At 42.9% G+C, this 23,608-nt stretch overlaps 1 protein-coding gene across 2 annotated transcripts; it reads left to right on the forward strand.

Annotated features, from left to right (window-relative positions):
• The first annotated feature begins 1,929 nt into the window (after positions 1-1,929).
• LOC306848096 (transmembrane protein 198-like) lies at positions 1,930-23,456 on the forward strand. 2 transcript variants are annotated; one of them, XM_079382440.1, is made up of 5 exons: positions 1,930-2,104; positions 7,476-7,696; positions 11,298-11,840; positions 21,496-21,602; positions 21,678-23,074. In XM_079382440.1, the coding sequence occupies exons 2-5, from the start codon at positions 7,567-7,569 to the stop codon at positions 21,828-21,830; spliced, it is 933 nt and encodes a 310-aa protein (XP_079238566.1). In that variant the 5' UTR covers positions 1,930-2,104; positions 7,476-7,566; the 3' UTR covers positions 21,831-23,074. The 2 variants fall into 2 exon arrangements, with proteins under 2 accessions (XP_079238566.1, XP_079238567.1); XM_079382441.1 differs by lacking the exon at positions 1,930-2,104 and adding an exon at positions 2,224-2,357 and having other exon boundaries at positions 21,678-23,456.
• Positions 23,457-23,608: the final 152 nt, after the last annotated feature.

Here is a 23,608-nt window from a genome sequence, read left to right on the forward strand (position 1 = left end):
TGCCAGTCGTGTCTGATAACTGAATATGCTGCAGATTGTTTTTGGATGAGCTAGGAGAATTTTTCTTGAAACCCTCCTGAACATGTGCTGATGTAGGTGCTGTTTGACTATTCTCCAGCTGTGGTCCTTGAGTATTCTCAAACTCTCCTCCTCACCGTGCATTAGGACGATATAGACACACGTCCTCTTCCAGGCAGATTCATAATTGATTGGAAATTCTTAATTATTGCCCTGATGGTGGAAATGGGGATTTTCACTGCTCTAGCTCTTTTCTTAAAGCCACTTCACTAATTTGTGAAGCTCAATTATCTTTTGCTGCACATCAGAAATATATTCTTATTATTATTGGTTTTTCTCGTTGTGATGGATGATTAAGGGAATTTGGGCTTTGTTTTCCCTCCTATTTATATTTCTGTGAAACAGGAAGCCATGGCTGGATAATTTCATGTTCATAATCACCCTGGAGTGCTCAAAATTTTGAATATGAATGGGAATATACTTCAGAGATATTTTACTCATAAGAATTTCTAGGGGTGCCAATAATTCTGTCCAACGTGTATTTGAGCAAAACATTTATTTCATAATGATATTTCCCCCCATTTTCCATTGTTTTAGTTCAATGAAAGGTTAGGATTTTGTGATTTGTTTTTAAATAAAAGATCAAAAGGATTAATAATGCAGGTTATTTACTTACTTACTTTTGTCATTTAGCAGACGCTTTTATCCAAAGCGACTTACAAATAAGAAAAAGTAACTAAAACTAAAAAGTTACAACTCTATAAATACTATATACCCACATATTTAAGAAAATAAAGAAATTAAATAAAATTGACACATGCATATAACAACATTTCAATAATAAACATATAAATGAAAAAATGAAATAAAAAGCGATACTACTATCCCTTGCCGGTGTCCCTGCCCGGTGGAGTCGATGGTCTTTACACTCTCTTTTCAGAGCCTCTTTGATCTTTGATCTTTGATCATATTTACCAAGGGTACCAACAATTCTGACCAAGTGTGTATAACTACATAAATTCCCTATACCATGGTCTGTGTGAATACTGGATTCTGATTGGCTGGCAGGTATGCAGTAAAACTGATTAATGCACAGGTAGCTCCAAGTCAGTTTAATCACCGTTCTATATTAATGCTGCTTTAATTGATGCACTCAAACACACTCATATCACTCTCTCACACATGTATTTCAGATGTTTATGATTTATAAAGTATGTAAAACTGATATCTTACAGACGTCTGTCAGATGTTTGTACACAGCAGATGCTTTCCAGATCAAGTGATCTTTAACAGACGTCTTGAAGACGTACCTGTGCTATCTGGGGCTTGTTTAGAGAGAGAGAGTTTTGTTATCCATTCGGTCAAATATTGTACTGCAGACATCGTTAACAGTTTTAAATGGTCAATGCTGGCAAATAACCAAGGTATAAGCGGGATAACGCATACATTAAACGATTTTAATGCCTCTACATCATGTATTATAATTGTTTACATATATAACTAACACCTTACATTTCCAACCCTGAATTCAATTAATTAAAGTCAATTTCCCTGTGGACACATTATAATTTTTTGGGCCCGTTATTAACTGTTTTAAAAGTTTTAGAGATTTTAACTGATAATTAGTATTAAACATTTTATTGATTATAGTGTGACTGATAATAGTTGGTTATTGTGGTTAATCAGTGTGAATGAAGCGATGAATCAGAAGAAACTGACCTGAAGGGGAAGAATAAGAGTCCACCGCAGACTTTTAAAACTGAGATTAAGAAGAACTCTTAATTATAAACGACTTTAAACATCCCGGAGTTTCAATAACGGCCCCGAGTTTGAAAAAGAGCGCGACTCTGTAACCAGGGCAACGGTGACGTCGACGTCCAATCCCGCGCCGAATCCTGCTCGTCATCAAGCACTGATTGTAATTCCTGCTAATTCTTCACACACCGGTTTGGTTTTGTTCAGGAGACCTAGTTATCGCTGAAGTGTGTGTCTGGACTGATCTGGGAGGAGAAAGTGTTTGATTCTGAGAGAAAATCAAGTGTTCTGAGGAGAAAAAGACCACAGAACTTCATCTCGATCTGCGCTGGTAAGCAGCTGTTGTTGTAATTATTGTTTTTATCTTCATTTAAAGCGTGTCGATGATAAAAACTAGGCTCTGCAGAACTGAGATCCAAACACTTTTATAATAGTGTGCCTTTAATTCAGCAGTTCATGAAGAAATGCCATGAAATCAGTGATCTGCGACTAAACCCCACTGAAATCATCGTCAGCAAGTGCAGAAATCAGCAAAGCACTGCTAAACTGTGTGTATTCTGATAAAGGAATTAAAGGACATAAAGGTAAAATGATCAAATATGATCTGAATTGTAATATTAACATGATTTGTTTGGTCTTTCTGCCAGCTGATGGAACTCGAATCTGAAAACTAAACATGTTCTGTGAAACTCAAAGCTTTGTGTTCATTACTAATTATTACTAGTATTCTTCAGTCATAGATTGACCATCAGCCACAAACCCTGAAGAACAGATGCCCTGATTAACTATTGCTCCAGGAAACATGGCACTCCTCTTCCATTTCAATCAGATATTATTCATTATTTCTACCTCAGATATTATTCATAATTCGTATTATTCAGGACCAGGTCTTTATGATCAGTGTTGGGGGGGGTGCATTACAAGTAACACAAGTTATGTAATCTGATTACATTTTTCAAGTAACTAATAACACATTACTTTTTAATTTAGAAGGAAATATCTGAGTTACTTTTTCAAATAATTAACTCCAGTTCCTGTGTTTCTGATGTATTGAGTGACAGCTCTGGGGTTGCCATGTTGAAAGAAATCAATAAAAACAGTCAAATACAAACTCAGAATATGATGCAAACCTGCAATAATTAAATATGTTAATAATTGAATTTACATTTCCTTCGGTCTTTGGTGTGAAAGGGCTTTTACATTTGCCAAAAATATAACTTTTTATATTAAAAACAAACAAACAAGCCCAGCCCAGATGAGAAAAAGTAACAATACATTACTTTACATAAAAAGTAACTAAAGCCCTATTCAGACGGCAGTTGTTTCTCATCAGAATCAGAATCAGAAAGAGCTTTATTGCCAAGAGTGTTTGCACACACAAGGAATTTGTCTTGGTGTTATGAGCTTCCAGTACAGAAAGTACAAACATAGTGCAGACAACATATAATTAAGGTGATCAAGATGTGACGGGTCTCCGGCCAGTGGGTGGGGCCAGAGGACTCGTCAAGTGAATGATCTCCACCTGTTCTTCCTGTGATAAATGTTGGGGCTGTGTTGGCGTGGGGTGGCCTGCTCCTGGGTTCTTGTTTTGGTTAGTTTATTTAGATTTCCTTATTAGTTATATTTTGTTTGGTCGGATGCTTTGATATCATGGTCCGACTGAAACATTGTTTCTGTTGATTTTATGTTTTATGTGTTTCTTTTATTTATGTTAATAAACCTTTTTTCGTTGAAACCCAACCAATTTGACTTTGTCCTAAGCTAATTTGTCACGGCTTGAGCCTGTCGTGACAAAGAACACTAATGAAGAGAATATACAATAATTAAGAATAACAATAGTAATAAAAATATACAGAAAAGAGACATGACCATAGACAGAACTGTGAATGTGCATGTGTCCTATGTACAGATGAAGGTTTGAGTTATTTACAGATGTACAGTACCGGGTGTGTTATGTGTTGTTCAGGTGGGATACGGCCTGGGGGAAAAAACTGTTCTTGTGTCTGGCTGTTCTGGTGCTCAGTGATCTGTAGCGCCGGCCAGAGGGCAACAGTACAAAGAGAGAGTGAGCTGGGTGTGAGGGGTCCAGAGTGACTTTCTTAGCCCTTTTCCTCACTCTGGAGGTGTAAAGTTCTTGGAGGCTGGGCAGAGGGGCACCGATAATCCTCTCAGCAGTCCTAACTGTCCATTGTAGTCTTCTGATGTCTGTTTTGGTAGCTGAACCAAACCAAACAGTTAAGAACATGGGACAGACTCGATGATTGCAGAGTAGAACTGTTTCAGCAGCTCCTGAGGTAGGTTGAACTTCCGTAGCTGGCGGAGGAAATACAGCCTCTGCTGGGCCTTTTTCGCAATAGAGTCAATGTGATTGTCCCACTTCAGGTCCTGAGAGATGGTGGTGCCCAGGAATCTGAATGACTCTACTGAAGTCACAGTGCTGTTCATGATGGTGAGTGGGGGGAGAGCAGGGGGGTTTCTCCTGAAGTCCACTATCATCTCCACAGTTTTGAGCGTGTTCAGCTCCAGGTTGTTAAGACTGCACCAGACAGCCAGCTGCTCAACTTCCTGTCTGTAAGCAGACTCGTCACCGTCCTTGATGAGGCCTATGACTGTAGTGTCGTCTGCAAACTTCAGGAGCTTGACAGAGGGGTCCTTTTGATGTGCAGTCATTCGTGTAGAGAGAGAAGAGCAGTGGGGAGAGAACGCAACCCTGAGGGGCGCCAGTGCTGATGGTGAGAGTCCTGGATGTGAGTTTGCCCAGCCTCACTAGCTGCTGCCTGTCTGTCAGGAAGCTGGTGATCCACTGACAGGTGGAGGAGGGCACAGAGAGCTGTCTCAGTTTGTCTGAGAGAAGGTCAGGTATGATGGTATTGAAGGCCGAGCTGAAGTCCACAAATAAGATCCTTGCATAATTCCCAGGTTTGTTGAGGTGTTGCAGGATGTAATGCAGTCCCATATTGACAGCGTCATCCACAGACCTGTTTGCTCTATAGGCAAACTGAAGAGGATCCAGCAAGGGTCTAGTGATGTCCTTCAGGTAGGCCAGGACCAGTCTCTCAAGTGACTTCATGACCACAGACGTGAGTGCGACAGGTCTGTAGTCATTAAGTCCAGTGATTTTGGGCTTTTTGGGGACGGGAATGATGGTGGAGCGTTTGAAGCAGCAGGGAACTTCACACAGCTCCAGAGATCTGTTGAAGATTTGTGTAAAGATGGGGGCCAATTGGTCAGCACAGACTTTTAGACAGGCAGGTGAAATACCGTCTGGTCCTGAAGCTTTCCTAGATTTCTGTTTTCTGAAGACCCGGTTCACATCCTCTACACAGACTTTAAACGCAGGTAGAATGGTGGGGGAGGGAGTAAGAGGGGTTGCAGGGGGGAAGGTGAATGTGTGAAGTGCAGATCAGAGCGGGTGCTGGGTGTCAGTCTGGCCTTTTCAAATCTGCAGTAAAACACATTGAGATCGTCAGCCAGTTGTTGATTCTCCACAGACTGTGGGGGTGGTGTCTTGTACATGGTGATGTTCCTCAGACCAGTCCATACCGACGCCGGATCGTTGGCTGAAAGTTCTTTTTTCAACTTCTCAGAGTAGTTCTTTTTAGCCACTCTGATCTCCTTTGTTAGTCTGTTCCTGGCCTGGTTATACAAGATTTTATCCCCACTTCTGTAAGCGTCCTCTTTGGCCTGACGAAGCTGTTTGAGTTTCCCAGTAAACCACGGTTTATCATTATTGAATGATAAGAATGTCCTGGTGGGGATGCATATATCCTCACAGAAACTGATATATGATGTTACAGTCTCTGTGAGCTCATCCAGATCGGTGGCAGCGGCTTCAAAAACACTCCAATCAGTGAGGTCAAAACAAGCTTTTAAATCTTGTTCTGCTTCATTAGTCCATCTCTTAACAGTTCTTAATACAGGCTTCGAAGATTTGCGTTTTTGCCTATAGGTCGGTATGAGATGAACCAAACAGTGATCAGAGAGCCCCAGAGCTGCCCGTGGGACAGAGTGATATGCATCTTTAATTATTGTGTAACAATGATCCAATATATTACTGTCTCTGGTGGGACATGTAACGTGCTGTCTGTATTTTGGCAGTTCGCGGGAGAGATTTGCTTTATTAAAATCTCCAAGAATGATTAAAAAAGAGTCCGGGTACCTTTGCTCTGTTTCAGATATTTGTTCGGCCAGCTGTTGCATCGCGGCGCTCACGCACGCGTCCGGAGGCACGTACACATTCAAGAGAATGAAGGAGGAAAACTCTCTGGGTGAATAGAACGGCTTACAGTTTATGAAGAAGGCCTCCAAATTAGGAGAACACATCTTCTTCAGAGTTGTTACATCTGAACACCAACCTTCATTTATGTAGAAACATAGTCCACCACCTCTCGTTTTCCCCGTTAGCTCCGTGATGCGGTCTGATCTGAACAGCTGATATCCCGGCAAATGAAGCATGTTATCCGGGATGTTTTCACTCAGCCAGGTTTCAGTGAAGCACAATGCAGCAGAGTTTGAAAAGTCCTTATTTGTGTGGGTGAGGAGAAGTAGTTCATCCATTTTGTTAGGAAGGGATCGGAGATTCGCTAGATGAATGCTTGGGAGCGCAGTTCGGAAGCCGCGATCGCGGAGTTTAGCCGGCGCGCTTCCCTCTTTTCCGTCTGAGCGCGGGTTTGACTAGGACCGCTGCCCCTCCGACCAAAACATCCAACAAAGCGTCTGAATAATCAAAAACCGGAAAAAAATTGTCCGGTGTGTGTTGCCTTATGTCCAGTAGTTCGTCTCTGGTAAAACTGACAGTAAGAGAATGACTAAACACAGAACAAACAAACAAAAACAACAAAATCATAAGGACGTCTGTAAAAATAGATGTACATATCACCTTCGGATAGCAGTTTATTCACAGAGATCCTACGAACCCGGGAACACACTGCTCACGTGGCCAGTCACATGATTTATTCTTATTATTGTGTCAAATGGATTTAAAAATACTTATGTCAAATGGATTTTTATTATTCCAAGCATATTTTATAATATATAGTCCTGTTTATTATTTGATTATTTAGATCTGCTGTTTAAAGATAGGAAAATAGATGCGCTATTGTTGTACAGTATATAATTATAGTTATATGTATAACTGTATATAATACACATTTTTAAATTGTATTGCTGTCATAATAAAGACCATTTTGAATGTGCTTTTCTTCTCTTTCTGCTGCCAGTCGCTGTGGTGGAGCATTTATTAAGTATTGTTCTTAAAAATACTTTCCAGCATTTCAGAAATAAATATGCATGCAAATTATAGCGAAGAACAACAAGTACCGTACGGTGTTCGGCAGTGGTCAAAAAGGTATTAAACATTGAATTTTCAATCGATTCAACCTAACCCCCTGTAAATGGTGAAAATAACTTGCGTTCCCCTGAGAAACAATTAGGCTATCGTCCGAATAGAGCTTAAGTAATGCAATTAAGTTACTTTGTTAGGGAGTAACCCAATACTGTAATGTAGTAACTGTCCCCAACACAGTTTATGATCTTCATCTTGGTGGATGTGGGTGGGATTTCTCAGGCCTGTAGGAACCTCTTCTGAGTCATGATTAATTAACAAACACATGACGTGATCCTGTAACGAGTAAACGTGTGATGAAAGTGGCGGCAGCTCTCTTACCTTCTGTTTAAAACAATGTTTTCTTTTTTTTTTTCAGACACTTTTAAACACATCTGGACCAGTCTAAGGATTTGAATTTCATCCGTTCTCTCTTCATCTGAGGAAGCATCTGTCCGTTTGAGACCAGCATGATGAACGAGTCTCTATCCGCGACCGCGAGAGTCGTCTGCGCTCAGGAGATCAGGAGAGAATATGAGCTCTTACCAGCCGTTACCTGCTCTCTCTGCTTCGCTCTGGGCCTCATTTACTGTTTCTGCGGTGAGTCTGAACCAAACCCGGGCTGAGCTTCTGAAGAAGTTAACCATGACCACAAAATCCTACAGGAGGGATGAAATGATTTCTACTGGATTCAGTGGTTTTGATTATATATAAACGCTTAACTGTTTCAGTACAGTTTAGTTATTCTTGTGTACACAATAAAAACTAAAATTCAGTGTAACTAACTATAACTAGAACTTCAGCTGTTGCAGGTTCTTTTGAAACGTTTTGACCTTTGTTTGTGGTTTTTGGGTGTATGTTACACTCTACCTTTTGAGGGAATGGGGCAGGTAGGGCTGCAGCTAATCCATGAATCTATTGATGTTTCTTAGATTAATCAGATTAAAGGTTTTATTACCTTTTTTTTTTTTAATAAAGTACAAAAAAAAGCGACCCACATCCTGCCCAGTATTGTCTTCCAAGCGATGTGCAAACTGAAGTCTATCAAATTAAATATAGTGATTGTTATACATAAAAGGTTAATGCTAACTAATTCACAGGTATTTAAGCGCTTTATGTTTTCTAGGGTTGTGACATGGATTTATGCTGTAATGTGGCTCATGCACAAGCACGTTTTCAGCTGTTACGATAGTTATCTGAATAACAGTTATACAAGGAAACTCAGAACAATAAGTGTGTAAAATGCAGTGCTATTTAAAACATGATTAAATCCGATTGTAAAAACAGATGCACCTCCTCCTGAACGCTGTTGGACTGAACTAACAGCCTTAGATCGGTGTGTTGGTTCTCTAAATTTAGCTCTACTGTTAGTCAGGAAGGACATCCACAAATATCCATCTGTACACAATCCAGACTGATTTACCTGCTGCGGTTGTGTAAAAGCTCTTGCTGTTTTCTGCAACTGAACAAGCCATAGAAACAGCTAACCTGTGATGCTGTGGATGGGAAGCGCACAACCCTTATTTAAAAAGTCTTTATTCTCCCGTCCAGGGCCGGATTATCCATAGACGGGATTGGGCGAGTGCCCTGGGGCACCAAGTGATTAAGATAATGACTAGACCTTTATATTTTTATGAAATATTTTTCATGTTTTGTATGTATATATATATATATATATATATATATATATATATATATATATATATTATTTTGCTGGAAGAGATGCAGATGCATAGAAAATGAACAGTTAATGATACAATGTATACAGAGAGAATATAAAATATATGCACGCATGAAGAACTGTGATTGTGTCAGGTCACAGTGTAATTGCGCCCTCCCCCCAGTCAGAGTCAAGCACATCAGTTTAGCAGCTGTGCGAAACATAAATGAAAAAAGAGAAAATATCACGGCACATAGCCAGGGCTCTACAGTGCGACTGAAAGGTACTGCGTGTGACTATCAAAACATACTCGATCAGCAAATTTGTGTTTGTGCTGAGGGGAGCTTCAAAGATTTCTACTTGCGTGTTTGTGAAGCGTTGAGTAATGTATCGCAGACATATGTTGATTCCTTGAATGCAATGTTAATCAGAATCCACTCACTGCTTAAAATACTTTTGTTCATTGCTGAGTTATGCAAGTTTAGCTCACAAATCCTCTCGTTATAACAAACAAAGTGTAGACAGGGTGCAAATAAGAGATTGGTTGTGCAGTGTAGAGAGCTTCATTGATTATAATGGAGCTTTGTGAGATTGCGATGAAGTGAGTGACTGCTTTTAAAGATTATAAGGGAGTTTGTAAATGTGATATTAAATTAATTCAACAGTTCAATAAACAATAAGTTAATATAAAGTGATGTACATTGTATGAATTTAGCCTGATTTTGCTCTATTTCAACGAAAATAGTTTCAAACAGTCGCAGCTGAGCCGTTGCACATCTCCATTCAAACAGTGTTGTTTCGTTTATGAACCTGCGTTTTTAAATGAATCTAGTGAGTCAGTGATTCAATTACCCATTCATCATCGTTCACTTGCTTCATTTCTGAATGAATCAGCCGTTTAAACGAATCAATTAAATGAATGATTCAGTGATAAAATCAGTGACTTGCCGCCACCTACTGGCAGTTTTAGTTTAGTTTAAAGTGTCATTTCAGTTATTTCAATAATTTAAATCAAACCATAGTTCTATATTAAAAATTTTATATTTAAAACATTAATCTCACAACATTGTTATGAATTTAAAACATCCATCCCACCTCTGAGCCTCTGTAAATGTCTGTAAATTTACCTACATGCCACTTTTGTGTTCTTCTTTGCCACCTTTGTAGTGGAAACTAATTTTGTTAATATTGATAACTTATTCTTATTCTATTTTTTTTATTATTAGAAATTTTGGAAAAGCTTATAAATATAGATTTTTGAATTTAAAATAATGACATACTTTTAATAAAATTAGAAAAAAATGGCATTACAAAAAATGCCCCTGTAAATCACTTAAAGGAGTCAAGTGTTACCTTGGAGGGGGGGTGCACTTCAAATGTGGTCACCCTAGGGCACTACACTGTAATCCGGGCGGGCTCCCGTCCACAGATTAAGGCCTTAAAGAGGTATTAAATCAGAGCAGAAAGTCTTACATTAAATTTTTGTCCTGTTTTCCAGTTCAAATATCTAAACATCCTTAAATCAAGACACATTTACTGGAGATGCAAAATGAAGGTATGAAGAATAGGACAATATTTGTCTGAGATACAAATATTTGAAAATCTGGAATCTGAGGGAGCAAAAAAATCTAAATATTGAGAAAATCTCCTTTAAAGTTGTTCAAATGAAGTTCTTAGCAATGCATATTACTAATCAAAAATTTAGTTTTGATATATTTACGGTAGCAAATTAACAAAATATCTTCATGGAACATTAATTAATATCCTGATGTCCTTAATATTAAGTAAAGGTGGTCTAGGATACTTAATATTCTAGACCACAGGAACTAGATGATTCCTCTGCACAATCTGACTTTGCTGCAGCATGGAACAAACTGCTTTGTTTCGTCTGGTCAGAGGAGAACTGACCGAACAGACGAATCACATAATCGCCTTCGATTATGAACACGAAATTGCCTAGCTTGTCCGTGAACTACGGTTCTGTGTAGTAATTCCCACTCCATTTGAAAGCAGGTGATGGCAATTAACTACTAATCAAGAAACCGGTTTTACTGTTTGATTAATTTGATTAATTGCACAGCCCTAGATGCTTGCTTAGTTGGGAACACTTAATTTCCAGTGATATTGTTGACTTGATCGCACAGACACTATTAGAACTGAACTAAGCTAGACAATGACATCACTGAATGCAATGAACTGCCTTTAACTGAAAATTAATGTTTACTATTGTCTTTTGCATTATTGACACATTAGGGTTATTTGAGGCACATTTTCCTATTTGATACTGTAAAGCAGCTTTGACACAATCTGTATTGTTAAAAGCGCTATATAAATAAAGGTGACTTGACTTAATGATTTTTGGCATCAAAGAAAAATGTATAATTTTGATCCATACAATGTATTGTTGGCTATTGCTACAAATATACCTGTCCTACTGATGACTGCTTTTGTGCTGCAGGGACACAGTTGAGGACGTGTGGTGAAGGTGATGGTGTGTGATCAGTAGAATCATCGTCTGTAATGTTCTCGCCTGCTCCTCAGGTTGTCGCTGTTTCAGGACGGTGCTGTTTGTGTCGGGGCTGGTGTCCGGCTCTGCGGTGGGCCAGCTGCTGTGTGTGCGGGAGCGTGTGCTGGACTGCTGGGCGCAGGCGGGCGTTTCTCTGGGCCTGGGTCTGCTGGCGGCGCTGCTGGTGGTGCAGGTGCGCAGCGTGGGGCTGTTCCTCAGCGGCCTGCAGCTGGGAGCGCTGCTCTCTGGCGCCGCCCTGCTACTGCTGGGGCAGTATTACCCTGTGCTCAGCCCGCCCTGGGCTCTGGTCAGCGCCGCTGCAGGGACCAGCCTGCTCTTCGCTGTCCTCGCCCTGCGCTGGAGGAAGGCCATGACAGTAGCTGCGACGGCGACGGTGGGGGCGGCGGTGGCCACGGCGTGTGTGGATTACTGGCTGGAGACGCCCGTGCTGCTGCTGCAGGCGTATGAGGGTCTGCAGAGACGGCAGGGCTTGTGCTGGTACAGCTGGGCGGTCATCGGGGTTTGGCCTGTACTCACAGCACTGGGAACACTGGTCCAGTGCAGCATCACCGATGACGGTATAAGCACACATCACACACAAACCACACAACACACACACGCATATCACATTACACCACAACATACAGCGCTGGACAAAATGATTAGAACACTAGTATATCAGCAGCTAAACATGGTTTTAAGTCAGTGATTTCTATCTTCTGCTGTAGTGTGTCAGTAGGAAATATCAGTTTACATTTCCAAACATTCATTTAGCCATTAATTGTAATAATCCAGTGAGATTGAGACACGCTTCAAGAAACCTCCTGCAAAGCTACAGTGCTGTTAAAAGTTTTAGGCACTTGTGTAAAAATGCTGTCAAAAATAGTCTTAAAGGGAATATTGCAGGTTAGAGACTCCAGCGAGTCGATGCATAGAAATATACTGTAGGAACTAGAGTAGAATAGTAGAATAGCTTTAACGCTATTAAAGCTTCTGGAGTCGTTTTTGTGAGAGAATTTTACTTCCGCATCTGAAACACGCCAAAACCGGAAGTGGCGCATCAAAAGGGAGAGCGGTCCATTTAAACCACAGGAAAATAATGGATCGCAGACAGTTCGGACACTGAGGAAATGTTTAATGTGTATTTACACTCGTATGACGGACCACAGATAAAATGATGAGCCTGCTATGCAGCCAAGAGAGCAGGACAGGCCAGGATTAGACAGAACAACGCTCAGAGAAGACACATTGAGTTGATGTGAGGAGAACAGGGCTGGTGTTTGCTTACACCTGTGAGACCAGTGTTAACTTACAGATATACACACGTTAGCTAATGTAATCAGCCAATAGCAATGCTAGTATTGATACTACCAGTAATAGAAACTAATAAGCGTTGATCAGGCGTGTCACACTCATTAATATCCGACTCTAACATTACGTGATAGTGGTTCCTTATCACCACAGGAGAGAGAGAGAGAGAGAGATAAACAGGTTTTTGATTCATAGGTGCTTGTGTGGGAAACGCGAGGCCATGTGCTACAGACAAGACCATAGACCTCTCCAGGCCAGCAGACACATGTTTTAGGGCAGAAATAATTTATTACTCTAAGCTAAATACTTGTATACATGTATAAATACATAGTTGTTTTAATATTTTATTAAAGATTTTAATATTAAAACAGTCTGAATAATTTTGATTCTCAATTACAAGTTAACTCTATTTAGGTCATGACTACCTATAAGTAACACTTTTTGATGCCATTGGTATAACACAATCAATAATGACAGCATACAGGCAATGTGATGCTTTGCATGTGTTGTGTCAGCCATTAGAAGATAGTTTACAGAGGAAGGAGTACTTTATAAAGGTTTAGAATGGCCCCATTTTGTTGACAATTAATTAAAAATTAAAATCACAATCAAGCAGATCTGCATTTATGGTTAATTCAATTCATTTTTATTTATACAGCACTAAATCATAAATATTATTTCATAGCACTGTTAATACCCAACTCAAAACACATTTCAACTGTTAATATATATATATATATATGTAGATGTACCAAACATATACTACCAAAAGAAATACTGTCTGACCCATTTAAAAACATTTAACAATCTTTCAATCTGGGTATCACACTGTGTTGTTAAAGTGTGTTAAATGGTGAAGGCTGTGCTAGAGATACACCAACAGCCTCATCATGTTGATCCTCTGACTGGAGGGATCTGGAGAGAGGAGCAGGTGTAGTGGACATGACTGGAGGGATCTGGAGAGAGGAGCAGGTGTAGTGGACATGACTGGAGGGATCTGGAGAGAGGAGCAGGAGTAGTGGACATGACTGGAGGGATCTGGAGAGAGGAGCAGGAGTAGTGGACATGACTGGAGGGATCTGGAGAGAGGAGCAGGAGTAGTGGACATGACTGGAGGGATCTGGAGAGAGGAGCAGGAGTAGTGGACATGACTGGAGGGATCTGGAGAGAGGAGCAGTGGAGAGAGGAGCAGGTGTAGTGGACATGACTGGAGGGATCTGGAGAGAGGAGCAGGAGTAGTGGACATGACAGGAGGGATCTGGAGAGAGGAGCAGGTGTAGTGGACATGACTGGAGGGATCTGGAGAGAGAAGCAGGTGTAGTGGACATGACTGGAGGGATCTGGAGAGAGGAGCAGGTGTAGTGGACATGACTGGAGGGATCTGGAGAGAGGAGCAGGAGTAGTGGACATGACTGGAGGGATCTGGAGAGAGGAGCAGGAGTAGTGGACATGACTGGAGGGATCTGGAGAGAGGAGCAGGAGTAGTGGACATGACTGGAGGGATCTGGAGAGAGGAGCAGTGGAGAGAGGAGCAGGTGTAGTGGACATGACTGGAGGGATCTGGAGAGAGGAGCAGGAGTAGTGGACATGACAGGAGGGATCTGGAGAGAGGAGCAGGTGTAGTGGACATGACTGGAGGGATCTGGAGAGAGAAGCAGGTGTAGTGGACATGACTGGAGGGATCTGGAGAGAGGAGCAGGTGTAGTGGACATGACTGGAGGGATCTGGAGAGAGGAGCAGGTGTAGTGGACATGACTGGAGGGATCTGGAGAGAGGAGCAGTGGAGAGAGGAGCAGGAGTAGTGGACATGACTGGAGGGATCTGGAGAGAGGAGCAGGTGTAGTGGACATGACTGGAGGGATCTGGAGAGAGGAGCAGGAGTAGTGGACATGACAGGAGGGATCTGGAGAGAGGAGCAGTGGAGAGAGGAGCAGGAGTAGTGGACATGACTGGAGGGATCTGGAGAGAGGAACGGGTGTAGTGGACATGACTGGAGGGATCTGGAGAGAGGAGCAGGTGTAGTGGACATGACTGGAGGGATCTGGAGAGAGGAGCAGGAGTAGTGGACATGACAGGAGGGATCTGGAGAGAGGAGCAGGTGTAGTGGACATGACTGGAGGGATCTGGAGAGAGGAGCAGGTGTAGTGGACATGACTGGAGGGATCTGGAGAGAGGAGCAGGTGTAGTGGACATGACTGGAGGGATCTGGAGAGAGGAGCAGGTGTAGTGGACATGACTGGAGGGATCTGGAGAGAGGAGCAGGTGTAGTGGACATGACTGGCTAGAGATACACCAACAGCCTCATCATGTTGATCCTCTGACTGGAGGGATCTGGAGAGAGGAGCAGGTGTAGTGGACATGACTGGAGGGATCTGGAGAGAGGAGCAGGTGTAGTGGACATGACTGGAGGGATCTGGAGAGAGGAGCAGGTGTAGTGGACATGACTGGCTAGAGATACACCAACAGCCTCATCATGTTGATCCTCTGACTGGAGGGATCTGGAGAGAGGAGCAGGTGTAGTGGACATGACTGGAGGGAGAGGAGCAGGTGTAGTGGACATGACTGGAGGGATCTGGAGAGAGGAGCAGGTGTAGTGGACATGACTGGAGGGATCTGGAGAGAGGAGCAGGTGTAGTGGACATGACTGGAGGGATCTGGAGAGAGGAGCAGGTGTAGTGGACATGACTGGAGGGATCTGGAGAGAGGAGCAGGTGTAGTGGACATGACTGGAGGGATCTGGAGAGAGGAACGGGTGTAGTGGACATGACTGGAGGGATCTGGAGAGAGGAGCAGGTGTAGTGGACATGACTGGAGGGATCTGGAGAGAGGAGCAGGTGTAGTGGACATGACTGGAGGGATCTGGAGAGAGGAGCAGGTGTAGTGGACATGACTGGAGGGATCTGGAGAGAGGAGCAGGTGTAGTGGACATGACTGGAGGGATCTGGAGAGAGGAGCAGGAGTAGTGGACATGACTGGAGGGATCTGGAGAGAGAAGCAGGTGTAGTGGACATGACTGGCTAGAGATACACCAACAGCCTCATCATGTTGATCCTCTGACTGGAGGGATCTGGAGAGAGGAGCAGGTGTAGTGGACATGACTGGAGGGATCTGGAGAGAGGAGCAGGTGTAGTGGACATGACTGGAGGGATCTGGAGAGAGGAGCAGGTGTAGTGGACATGACTGGCTAGAGATACACCAACAGCCTCATCATGTTGATCCTCTGACTGGAGGGATCTGGAGAGAGGAGCAGGTGTAGTGGACATGACTGGAGGGATCTGGAGAGAGGAGCAGGTGTAGTGGACATGACTGGAGGGATCTGGAGAGAGGAGCAGGTGTAGTGGACATGACTGGAGGGATCTGGAGAGAGGAGCAGGTGTAGTGGACATGACTGGAGGGATCTGGAGAGAGGAGCAGGTGTAGTGGACATGACTGGAGGGATCTGGAGAGAGGAGCAGGTGTAGTGGACATGACTGGCTAGAGATACACCAACAGCCTCATCATGTTGATCCTCTGACTGGAGGGATCTGGAGAGAGGAGCAGGTGTAGTGGACATGACTGGAGGGATCTGGAGAGAGGAGCAGGTGTAGTGGACATGACTGGAGGGATCTGGAGAGAGGAGCAGGTGTAGTGGACATGACTGGAGGGATCTGGAGAGAGGAGCAGTGGAGAGAGGAGCAGGAGTAGTGGACATGACTGGAGGGATCTGGAGAGAGGAGCAGGTGTAGTGGACATGACTGGAGGGATCTGGAGAGAGGAACGGGTGTAGTGGACATGACTGGAGGGATCTGGAGAGAGGAGCAGGTGTAGTGGACATGACTGGAGGGATCTGGAGAGAGGAGCAGGTGTAGTGGACATGACTGGAGGGATCTGGAGAGAGGAGCAGGTGTAGTGGACATGACTGGCTAGAGATACACCAACAGCCTCATCATGTTGATCCTCTGACTGGAGGGATCTGGAGAGAGGAGCAGGTGTAGTGGACATGACTGGAGGGAGAGGAGCAGGTGTAGTGGACATGACTGGAGGGATCTGGAGAGAGGAGCAGGTGTAGTGGACATGACTGGAGGGATCTGGAGAGAGGAGCAGGTGTAGTGGACATGACTGGAGGGATCTGGAGAGAGGAGCAGGTGTAGTGGACATGACTGGAGGGATCTGGAGAGAGGAACGGGTGTAGTGGACATGACTGGAGGGATCTGGAGAGAGGAGCAGGTGTAGTGGACATGACTGGAGGGATCTGGAGAGAGGAGCAGGTGTAGTGGACATGACTGGAGGGATCTGGAGAGAGGAGCAGGTGTAGTGGACATGACTGGAGGGATCTGGAGAGAGGAGCAGGTGTAGTGGACATGACTGGAGGGATCTGGAGAGAGGAGCAGGAGTAGTGGACATGACTGGAGGGATCTGGAGAGAGAAGCAGGTGTAGTGGACATGACTGGCTAGAGATACACCAACAGCCTCATCATGTTGATCCTCTGACTGGAGGGATCTGGAGAGAGGAGCAGGTGTAGTGGACATGACTGGAGGGATCTGGAGAGAGGAGCATGTGTAGTGGACATGACTGGAGGGATCTGGAGAGAGGAGCAGGTGTAGTGGACATGACTGGCTAGAGATACACCAACAGCCTCATCATGTTGATCCTCTGACTGGAGGGATCTGGAGAGAGGAGCAGGTGTAGTGGACATGACTGGAGGGATCTGGAGAGAGGAGCAGGTGTAGTGGACATGACTGGAGGGATCTGGAGAGAGGAGCAGGTGTAGTGGACATGACTGGCTAGAGATACACCAACAGCCTCATCATGTTGATCCTCTGACTGGAGGGATCTGGAGAGAGGAGCAGGTGTAGTGGACATGACTGGAGGGATCTGGAGAGAGGAGCAGGTGTAGTGGACATGACTGGCTAGAGATACACCAACAGCCTCATCATGTTGATCCTCTGACTGGAGGGATCTGGAGAGAGGAGCAGGTGTAGTGGACATGACTGGAGGGATCTGGAGAGAGGAGCAGGTGTAGTGGACATGACTGGAGGGATCTGGAGAGAGGAGCAGGAGTAGTGGACATGACTGGAGGGATCTGGAGAGAGGAGCAGTGGAGAGAGGAGCAGGAGTAGTGGACATGACTGGAGGGATCTGGAGAGAGGAGCAGGTGTAGTGGACATGACTGGAGGAATCTGGAGAGAGGAGCAGGTGTAGTGGACATGACTGGAGGGATCTGGAGAGAGGAGCAGGTGTAGTGGACATGACTGGAGGGATCTGGAGAGAGGAGCAGGTGTAGTGGACATGACTGGAGGGATCTGGAGAGAGGAGCAGTGGAGAGAGGAGCAGGAGTAGTGGACATGACTGGAGGGATCTGGAGAGAGGAGCAGGTGTAGTGGACATGACTGGAGGGATCTGGAGAGAGGAGCAGGAGTAGTGGACATGACAGGAGGGATCTGGAGAGAGGAGCAGTGGAGAGAGGAGCAGGAGTAGTGGACATGACTGGAGGGATCTGGAGAGAGGAACGGGTGTAGTGGACATGACTGGAGGGATCTGGAGAGAGGAGCAGGTGTAGTGGACATGACTGGAGGGATCTGGAGAGAGGAGCAGGTGTAGTGAACATGACTGGAGGGATCTGGAGAGAGGAGCAGGTGTAGTGGACATGACTGGAGGGATCTGGAGAGAGGAGCAGGTGTAGTGGACATGACTGGAGGGATCTGGAGAGAGGAGCAGGTGTAGTGGACATGACTGGAGGGATCTGGAGAGAGGAGCAGGTGTAGTGGACCTGACTGGAGGGATCTGGAGAGAGGAGCAGGTGTAGTGGACATGACTGGAGGGATCTGGAGAGAGGAGCAGGTGTAGTGGACATGACTGGAGGGATCTGGAGAGAGGAGCAGGTGTAGTGGACATGACTGGAGGGATCTGGAGAGAGGAGCAGGTGTAGTGGACATGACTGGAGGGATCTGGAGAGAGGAGCAGGTGTAGTGGACATGACTGGAGGGATCTGGAGAGAGGAGCAGGTGTAGTGAACATGACTGGAGAGATCTGGAGAGAGGAGCAGGTGTAGTGGACATGACTGGAGGGATCTGGAGAGAGGAGCAGGTGTAGTGGACATGACTGGAGGGATCTGGAGAGAGGAGCAGGTGTAGTGGACATGACTGGAGGGATCTGGAGAGGAGCAGGTGTAGTGGACATGACTGGAGAGATCTGGAGAGAGGAGCAGGTGTAGTGGACATGACTGGAGAGATCTGGAGAGAGGAGCAGGTGTAGTGGACATGACAGTGCTGTGTTCTGGAGCCTGTGGTGACCTGCAGTATTCCTCTCTCAGACGGCATATGTTGGGAGAAGCAAACACAAGTTTAGATCACATTCATTGCTGACCATGCTTTTCCACTTGGCCTCCATCACATCTGCGTCTCCATTAGGAGTGGAAGTTGTGGTCCAGTAGAGGTGGTTCATAACAGCTGGCCTCCTCTGCTTCAGATCTTCACACTCCCATCTCCCAAAGTCTTAAAAACACACCACATGACAAAACACCAATTAGCTGTGCAAACAATGTCACTAAGCTGTCACTAGACTTGATGGTAATAATATTAGCAAAATGAGGTTAACCTTCTCATACGGTAATGTTTTTACATGGTTTTAAATATATAACGATATTGCAAATGCTTACAAGCTACCTGCGGTGCTTTACAACAACTTATACACATCTCGTTGTGGCTCATTATTTAAATATGTTCACTGATTTGGTAGTTAACAAATGTTAAAAAAACAAGACTTCCGGTGCACAGTTGAAATTTTCGTGGAGCTGCATCTCTGACGGATCCGTGAGCATCATGTCTCCCGCCGGCGGACCGGGACCCGGTGCACTGAAGGAACCACACCGAGTCTCACTAAGTTCTTGCTTCAGCATCTCATGTGAAATCGGCTGGATGATAATCCTCCGGTGTAAAGTGATCGTTAAGTTACACCGCGATGTTTGAAGCAGATGCATTAGTGAAGTCCAGTCTCTTCAGCTGCACTAACGCACCGAGGCCCGGAAGATACCGTCCTATTTCTTGTTAGGAAACCTGTGGACTCCATGTCCTGACAGGCTGGAGTTTGTGCAACCTCCACAAACACAATAATTTACCATGACGATGATAAATTGAAATAAAAATAACTACCGAAAACACACTGACTCAAAGCACCGTGCGGCACACGACTCCCTCTTGTGACGTCATGACGCGATGTTTCTGAGAACACTGTCCAGGAAAGCCTCACTTTTTCATCTAAATTTGTGCCCTTGCATCCTGTAAAACCTTTTCGAATCCTGCATTAACGGTTCATATGGTATTTTCATACAAGGTTATATCTTCATTTGAAAAAAAATTTAACCTGCAATATGCACTTTAAATTCATAAAGTCGTGGCATTAAATGTTGCATGAACTGCAAATAATGCATCTCTTCTTCAGTATTTCTTTCTTGTTTTCCAGTACAGCTATCTAAACATCCTTAAATCAAGATACATTTACTGGTTTTCTGAGAAACTGAACAGGATTGAGTGAGTTTATGCTTAAAACAATAACTAATATCTGCCAGTGGGGAATGACAACTTGTTTTTACTTTGAATCAAGTTGATTTCCGAATGTCCATTGACAGATATTTGTTCTTGTTTTAAACAAAGTCACTTCATTTTGATCAGTTCAGTAAGTACAGTAAAGGTTACTTCCTTATTCTATTGTTTGTGAGCAGAAATTTTCATGCCATAAGGGTTTTTTTCTGTAAAATTATTCAATGGAAGTTTATTTTCGCACTAAGAAAGAAAGTTAAGAAAACTTATTGGCGTATTGCGTTCAATTTAATTTATTCCTTAAATTTTCTTCACTTTGTTTTGAAAAGATCTTAAAGAGGCTTAAATTTACCTGCAGAAACCCTACAAAGAAAGAAGGCATTACCGTGGATGAAGGGAAGACATTCTAGAGTTCATGATTCCTGAATAAGGGACTGATGTGTTGTAGGGCTGGGCAAAAAAAATGATTTTTCGATGAATCGTTTTTTAAAATGACGTCGATTCGACATCGAATCTCAAAAGCCGCGAACCGTTCTTTTCCGGTATTTATTTGAGCAAATATTTAACACAAGATCTGTTTAATGTGAATCTTATTAGTCTTCTCCACTAGATGCGCGATGTTACAACAGAAAGCCTGTCATTCATTCAGTGCTTATCACGTCGGAGATACTGTTGACAAGAAGCAATATGCATCAAATGCAATGCTCAGGTGAAATGCTATAGTAATACTACAAATCTGCGGAAGTATTTAACATCAATGAATGAACTGCGCTGTTTTGTTTACTACACACATACTAAAGCACGGACGACGCTCGCAGTGTTTTCATATGAACACACAAATATCTCCAGCTGCTCTGGGAGTCATTTCATGAACATTTTACCGTTTACTTTGAGAAAACTACCGTCATATCAACACAGCAGCTGCAAGTTCTTCACGGCAACCCGTCAAAATAAAAGTTTAGTTTAATGTGAAGAAACTGTGACTCAATGTAACAACAATGCTACCAATACTTTTTAATCTTAACCGTAAACCTCTGTTGTGCAGCAGTTTGTTTGCCAAAAAATAAAAGGGTTTAATTTTCAGTTGATTAGGATAAACTAAATTAATATTTTATGGCTTTATCTGATTACCAGAAAAAATAAGAAAAACATTTTATAGGGCCCTATTTATGTTTAAAAGATTAAAAAAAGAATAGGTTTAAAATACAGGCATGTGGCTTTTAATTTTCTTTTATTAATTCACCATTTGTAAACTGATGTTTACTGTTCATTTTTTAGAAATATCAATAGCATTTGTATTAAAACTATATTCACTGAATATAATTGAATCGGGACATCTGAATGGATTCCCAGCCCTAATGTGTTGTGTTGTGGTGTTTTCTCTGTGGTGTGTGTGTGTGTCAGTGTCTGTGATGGGGAAACACAAGCAGCTGGATCTGACGCGGATCAGACAGAAGCGTGAACGCAGACCGCCGGCCCTCCAGCGCTACACCGGAGACGTTCTGGCCCCGGTACCGAACCGCACTGACAGCAGGAGTCTCATACGCTACTCTTTCACTCGTTGATCTCCGTCTGTCTTTCTCCAGAGTTATCTGGCCAGCCTGCGAGAGCGGCAGACACACACGGGCTCGACGCTGTGGAGTCTGAGCTCCGTTCATCACACCGTCATCGACTTCGATTCTGAGACGGGATCACTGGTGCCCCTCACGACCTCAGCATCGGCTCTTCTCAGACTCTAGAGCGATCGGGTTTGACCTCAGAAGAAGGATCTAGACCAGTTTCTGTCTCCAGTTCACCTCAGCTGTGTGGAAACACACAAACGCACACAGAAAGGCCTTGTGGGTCGGACTGGGACCTTCTGTCTGTGAGGCCAGTCCTACACACTTACTTCAAAAATAGCTTCAGTCTTATTCACAAGATGCTTTGATTATATTGAGATGTGAGGAGAAACGTTTATTAAAGCCGTGTAGCTGACAGAATGTGCTGTACAGCTGTATGTGGACTTCTGCTGCTCCTAAAACACTAATCGAGGCCTATAAAGCTCTTAAATCAGAGCAGAAAGTCTTACATTCATAAAGTCGTGGCATTAAATGTAAAAATGAATCTCTTCTTGAGTGTTTTAGTCTTGTTCTCCAGCAAAAATATATCTAAACATCCTAAAATCAAGATACTTTTCCTGGAGATGCAGAATGAAGATATGAAGCCTTGTTTTATGAGAAATTGAAGAAAATCAAGCATGTTTGTATAAAATGGGAACAAATATCTGTTAATGGGAAATTAAACTTGTTTTCCCTTTGAATTAAGTAGATTTTTCTGTCTCCATTGGTAGATATTTTTGTTGCTTTAATCATAAACACTTAATTTTGATCGAATTCACAGAAAGACATTCTGTCATGTCATTTTGTTTCTGCAGTAAGTCTTGACTTAAAAATCTTAAGACATTTGCACTGAAAAACAAGACAAATGCACTGAGGAAGAACTTTTTTTTTGCAATGATATCTGTACTAAACTGAAAGTTATTTCTAAATACTAGTGTTTGTGAGCAAAGATACAATCCATAAGCTCTTTTTCCTTTTGTAAAATGAATTATAAAGTAATGCAGATCTGTTAGAATTTGTATTTTCCACGTCTGAAGTGTTGCTAATACAAGACATTTAGAGACCACACTAATATACTGACTTTGACTCAATTTATTCCTTAAACTTTCTTCACTTGGTCTTTAAAAAGTCACAAATTTATCTCCATAAAATCTGCAGAAACCCAGCTATATATAAGATGTCACGTTTGAAAATAACTTGCGTAGTCCTGTTCTTGATTTGTCTGATTCATGTTTAGCGTATGTTAGCGGTGGAGAAGATGTTAGCTGAATGATCAGAGAGATTGGTTAAGTCCCTGTATCTGAGACATCTGACTTTATCAGGACGCTCTGTAGATGAAATACAGCAATTAACCTGGAACGAGTTTAAAAACTGGGTTTCACAGTAAAATAGAAGAAAAAGATTTAACACAATCCAGGCATCCATGAAAAAAACGTGATTAATCTTGAAAAGCATTTGTCTGAGTGGTTTGATCTGATGTCAGCTTTGGTGTGATTCGAAATCATTGATTATTTCTGTAATGACACGGGAATTGTTTTTGTGCTCTGGATATACAGCAGATGCTTATTTTCATTGTATAAGAGCACATAATAGAACTAATGCATTATTCTCCAGAGAAAAATGAAAGTCTTGAGGGTTTGGAACTGAACTATTCATGTTAGATGCGCTTATCTCTGGATCTCTGCAAATTGTCTTTTTATTAATACAAATGAACATATCTGATCATATTCAAATTGCATTTGCATAATTAAAAATGAATCAAAGTTGAATCAAAAGCCTGCGAGTGTCTAATACATCAGTTACTGGAGTCATGCATAAATATAAATATAAATACAGTAAATGTGCTCGTATACATCAGCATTAGAGAGAAACAGATGACTAATAAACTGCTGACAATGACTTGTGATATGTCTGATATC

The sequence above is a fragment of the Barbus barbus genome (genome assembly GCF_936440315.1).
Source record: "Barbus barbus genome assembly, chromosome: 28".
NCBI classification, from domain to species: Eukaryota; Metazoa; Chordata; class Actinopteri; order Cypriniformes; family Cyprinidae; genus Barbus; species Barbus barbus.

Bases quoted from the DNA above. Each gene is read 5' to 3' on its own strand.
- LOC306848096 (XM_079382440.1), top strand. From the start codon at position 7,567: ATGATGAACGAGTCTCTATCCGCGACCGCGAGAGTCGTCTGCGCTCAG. The intron at 11,841-21,495 runs GTATAAGCACAC...TGTGTGTGTCAG, and splicing joins GTGCAGCATCACCGATGACG to TGTCTGTGATGGGGAAACAC. The intron at 21,603-21,677 runs GTACCGAACCGC...GTCTTTCTCCAG, and splicing joins CCGGAGACGTTCTGGCCCCG to AGTTATCTGGCCAGCCTGCG.